Source organism: Pelodiscus sinensis, chromosome 30 (genome assembly GCF_049634645.1).
Source record: "Pelodiscus sinensis isolate JC-2024 chromosome 30, ASM4963464v1, whole genome shotgun sequence".
Lineage (NCBI taxonomy): Eukaryota > Metazoa > Chordata > Testudines > Trionychidae > Pelodiscus > Pelodiscus sinensis.
Genome location: NC_134740.1, coordinates 9,896,902 through 9,901,517, shown reverse-complemented (window position 1 = coordinate 9,901,517; position 4,616 = coordinate 9,896,902). Strand labels below are relative to the sequence as shown.

The 4,616-nt window shown below is 50.0% G+C and overlaps 1 protein-coding gene across 1 annotated transcript; it reads right to left on the bottom strand.

Moving 5' to 3' along the window:
* Positions 1-3,057: 3,057 nt before the first annotated feature.
* Positions 3,058-4,017, bottom strand: LOC142821281 (olfactory receptor 7A5-like). Its single transcript, XM_075912125.1, has 2 exons — positions 3,399-4,017; positions 3,058-3,224 (listed from the first exon to the last, which is right to left on the bottom strand). The coding sequence occupies exons 1-2, from the start codon at positions 4,015-4,017 to the stop codon at positions 3,058-3,060; spliced, it is 786 nt and encodes a 261-aa protein (XP_075768240.1).
* Positions 4,018-4,616: the final 599 nt, after the last annotated feature.

The following is a 4,616-nucleotide window of genomic DNA, read 5'->3' as shown; positions in this document are numbered from 1 at the left end:
ACGTCAGCCATTGTTCACGTTGGGCATTTCAATAGTTTCCCATCAATTTTCCTTGGAATGAAATTGGGTTTTCAGCGAAATGCCCGTGTTGGGTGGGCTTCTGAAAGAGAGTTCAGACTGTCATCCCGGAGCACAGAACACCCCAAAACAATAGCAATTAACATCAGTCACCCGGCAACCAACCAACCAACCAGCATCAGGCCTGCACTGCAAAGTGTTTCGTGTGCAGCTCAATAGAGCCAATCTCAGCGACCCTCAGGACACATGCGATGGGTTGTGGCTGCAGACTAGGGCTATGTCTAGACTGCAGGCTTCTTTCGAAAGAGGCTCTTTCGAAAGCATCTTTCGAAAGAGCCTCTTTCGAAAGATCGCGTCTAGACTGCAGGCGGATCTTTCGATAGAGGAAATCCGCTTTTTCGAAAGAGAGCACCCAGCGAGTCTGGATGCTCTCTTTCGAAGACGGCCTCTTTACATTGTAGAACGCCTTCTTTCGAAAGAGGAACTTTCGAAAGAAGGCGTTCTTCCTCGTGAAACGAGGTTTACCACCATCGAAAGAAAAGCCGCGTTCTTTCGAAATAATTTCGAAAGAACGCGGCTTGAGTCTGAACGCAGGGGAAGTTTTTTCGGAAAAAGGCTACTTTTCCCAAAAAAAACCCTGAGTCTGGACACGGCCAAAGAAAACTATTTTGGCTTTTAGTCTTTCAAGAAAAGTTTGAAACTCACTGCAGAAAAACCAGCTAGGGCTTCTGACCCTCTGAAAGTCCACTCTGTGGGTGGCGCTTAGAGGTGAGTGAGGCCTCCAAAGGGCAAGATCTCTGGCAGTGCAGGGCCATATGGAGACTGGACTGGGAGTGACCAATGTTCTCGAGAGCTCCATGACCACACGTCACCCAGCGCTCCCCTCTGTCACTGTGGAGACTCAGGCAGTCCTTCCCATCTCCTGAGTGGCTGATGACGGGAGCTGAGGAAACTTCGTCCCTCTGAGAGTTGTCGCCACAGAGCACGTCCTCCTCTCAATTCAGTGGGATCGGCAAAGGGTCTAACGGAAGTGACGTGTGTGACTCCCTGGGATTTAACTAACTTCTGGGAGCCCTCTAACACGCCGACCCTGTGTCTTTTCCTCTGTGACACAGGTGCTCCTGTCCCGTGTGGCCGTGCTCAGCGCTCAGCAGACGTATGATCTAGTTCTGCTGCTACCAACCAGCCCTTAAAATGCACTAGACTGATACCTTGGTGCCAAACACTTTACCGACTGTCAAGTACGCCAAGTGCCGTATTCCTTGGGGTGGAGTTGGGTTGCGTGAGCGTCTTGTGTCATGAATAACTAGCTAGGCCAAGGCTACGTTATCATGGCAACACTTCTTAGTATTTACACACCACTGAACGTCCCCAGCTCAGAGAAGAAGATGGAGGTGTGTGTGGTTTGGGAGTGGAACGCTCAGGGCAGGGAGTGGGGGTGCAGGAAACAGAGGAGGGGGTAGGGTCTGTGTTTGTGGGGGACTCATGATGGAGGGTGAAGTTTGCCAGAGTCACAGAGGGGGCTTAAGGCAGGGGTGGGGTGTGCAGGGCAGGTCCCTGGATTTGTGGGCAAGGGAGCTCAGGAGTCATGTATCAGAGTCAGCACAAAGATCCAGGTCAGAGGACTGAGGTGAGGGGCGCAGGCACCCAAGAAGGGAGAAGAGAGTGGGGGAGGGGTGATGTCATTGGTAGGTGCAGAAACTAGGGCCAGTGTTGGGGGGCTCAGAGGAATGGAGCAGCCACACCAGAGAGAGAGATACTAGCAGGACTGGGTGTGTCCCCAACCATTCCCCCTCAGCTCTTGTCTGCAGCACCAGAGTAGTGTGGGGGGAGGGAGGAAATCAGGGCTGTGGGGAGACAGAAAGACCCTTTTAGCCAGAAGGGAGTTTGGGGGACACAAAAGGCATTGGTGGCTTGAGAGGTTTGGGGCACAAAAGGTCCCTGCCAGCCACAGACTGGAGGGCTGGGCAGAGAGAGAAATCCCCGTAGGATGGGACCCCATGTCGGAGTCCTTCCTCACACTGCACCCCTCACTATTTCACATCCTGCTCCTCTCCCACACATACACACACTCCCAAGGCTCTGCCCTGACTCCTGCACCCCGCTTCCCACCTGCCCCTGCAATGAAGGACCCAGGTAACATCAGATAAGTCTTCTAGCTGTAAATCTTTGTTCCCCTGACATGTACTCCCACTGCATCCAAGCCGTCCCTTCCCCCTCCCTTTGACAAGAGAAAGAGGTCGACAGCCTTGAATCTAAACTTTGAGCTGCATTTTCTAGTGGCACTTCCCTGAACCATCTTCATTTATCCCCATTTGACTTTAGTTAAGGGTCACTCTACTCTGGGCTGAGCAGGCCTCAACTGGAGTATGGTGTGCAGTTCTGGGCCCCACATTTCAAGATAGCTGTGGAGAAATCGGAGAGGGTCCTGCGAAGAGCAGCACAAATGACGGAAGTTCTAGGAGACATGAGCTATGCAGGAAGACTGAAAGACTTTGGTCTGTTTAGTTTGGAAAGGAGAAGACTGAGACGGGACATGATAGCGCTTTCATAAGAGTTTTTCTCAGGGACTGACGGACCTCCTTGTTCCTCAGGCAGTAGATAAGAGGGTTGATCAAATGTATCAGGACTGTGATTAAGATGGACAATATTTTGTACAGGATTGGAGGAGGCTGGAACTGTGAAACCACAAATATTGCCAAACCGCTCACATAGTAGACAGTAAATGCAAAGAGGGATCTATGACAATGGAAAAGCCCAATCAAAGGGATGTAAACGTCGTTGTTAATCTCCCTGCAGAATTCGGGCTCTTGTGTTTATACACAGATCAATAAAGTGGAGGGCGTCACAAAAATGCACAGCTGATATGCAAAAGCTGAGAAAATCAGACACGACCAAGCACAAAGCAAGGAATCAAGCAAGGAACAAGGTGACGTAAGGTCATTAAGGGCGAACCCTCTTGTCAGGGAATCAAATGGGGCACGTGTAAGGAAATATTTCAGTTCATCTCTATTCTACTCGAAGTCTTTATTTGTGCTGTCACACTCTAGGCTTGTGTCTGAAAGCAACTAGTGCCACACGAGCTTTTCTCAGGGACTGATGGACCTCCTTGTTTCTCAGGCAGTACAGAATGGGGTTGAGCAAAGGGACCATGACAAGGAACCAGACGTCAATTACTTTCTGGAAGATCACATCAATCACTGGAACTGCATAGATTGTTATTACGGTCCCATAATACATTCCAACCACAATGAGGTGGGAGGAGCAGGTGGAAAAGGCCTTTTGCCTCCCGGTGCTGGAAGGGATTCTCAGGATGTTGACAACGATACAAATGTAGGTCACAAGGGTGATTAATAAGATGACAATATTCGATATCATACTGACAAGGGATGTCACCACTTGCATTGTCCTGTAGTTGGTACCACAAAACGGACGATAAACACGTCCAATATCACAAAATAGAAAGTCAAGTTCTTTGGCTCCACAGTATGTTGATTGCAGAATGAAAGCTTGTAGCATGATACTGTAAGCAATGCCATAAATCCAGGCCCAGGCCACCATGTGGCCACACACTCTGCTGTTCATCAGAGCAGGGTAACGGAGCGGATGGCAGATCGCTAGATACCGATCAATACACATGGCCGTGAGCAGATTGCATTCTGCATTGGACAGGATAATATAGACATTAAATTGCACAATGCAGTTCTGCACAGAAATGGTTCTGTCCCCGGTCAGGAGACTGGCCAGCAGCCTTGGCAGTGTGGTTGAGACGTAGCAGATCTCCACAGTGGACAAGTTGGCCACGAAGTAGTACATGGGGGTGTGAAGGTGTTGATCAGCCACCACTAGCACAACGATGAGGAGGTTCCCAGCCACAGCCACAAGGTAGATCACTAGAAACAGCAGGAAGAGGAGGGGCTGCAGTACAGGGCCGTTCCCAAACCCAAGAAGGATCAGTTCCTTGAAGAACGTTCCATTTCCTCCTTCTGCTTTCTCCATAATTCGTATCTGGAAACTGAAACACATCAGCTATTCAGTTTGTGCTGTTGCCTACCTGGCCAGAAACCTGGAACCCCTGGGTCTCTGCCTTTTAAAAATGAAATTGTCCATAACCAGAAGAAGACTCATTTCTTTTAGAGAAGGAGCCTCCAGAAGAGGGGATCCAAGAGCAGGGCCCCTCGCTGAGATACAGGAACCTCCCCCCAAACTACTTTCAGGCTGGGATTTTGAAATATCTTCATCATGTCACTGTCATTTCAGCTAGTGCTGAGGACACAACAAAAGTCAGTGGATTGTAACGGAAGGTATTTAAAGTTCAAACGGGGGGGTGTCTGCCCTGCACCTGGGCGGTGTCATTCCCAGCTGGGTAATATCCACTGGCTTTCATCAATTAGCAACATAAAATTAGCAGTGAGAACCCGGCAGCGCAAGCAGCGGATTGGGACACAGCCTGGGTGCCTACCTGGGGTCTCAGGTGGGATTGGGTTGGGGGAGCTAGTCTGTGCTGCTGAGGCTACACTGCTACTGTTAGCACCAGAGCTCAGCCAAAGGGGGAGTGTGTTGCTCTAAGGGAGCAGGGAATCGCACTCTTGAGGTTG

Excerpts from the sequence above, each read along its gene's own strand:
- LOC142821281 (XM_075912125.1), bottom strand. The coding sequence starts at position 4,017 with ATGGAGAAAGCAGAAGGAGGAAATGGAACGTTCTTCAAGGAACTGATC. Across the intron at positions 3,225-3,398 it reads AGTGGTGACATCCCTTGTCA|TTCCAGTGATTGATGTGATC; the intron begins GTATGATATCGA and ends CAATCTATGCAG.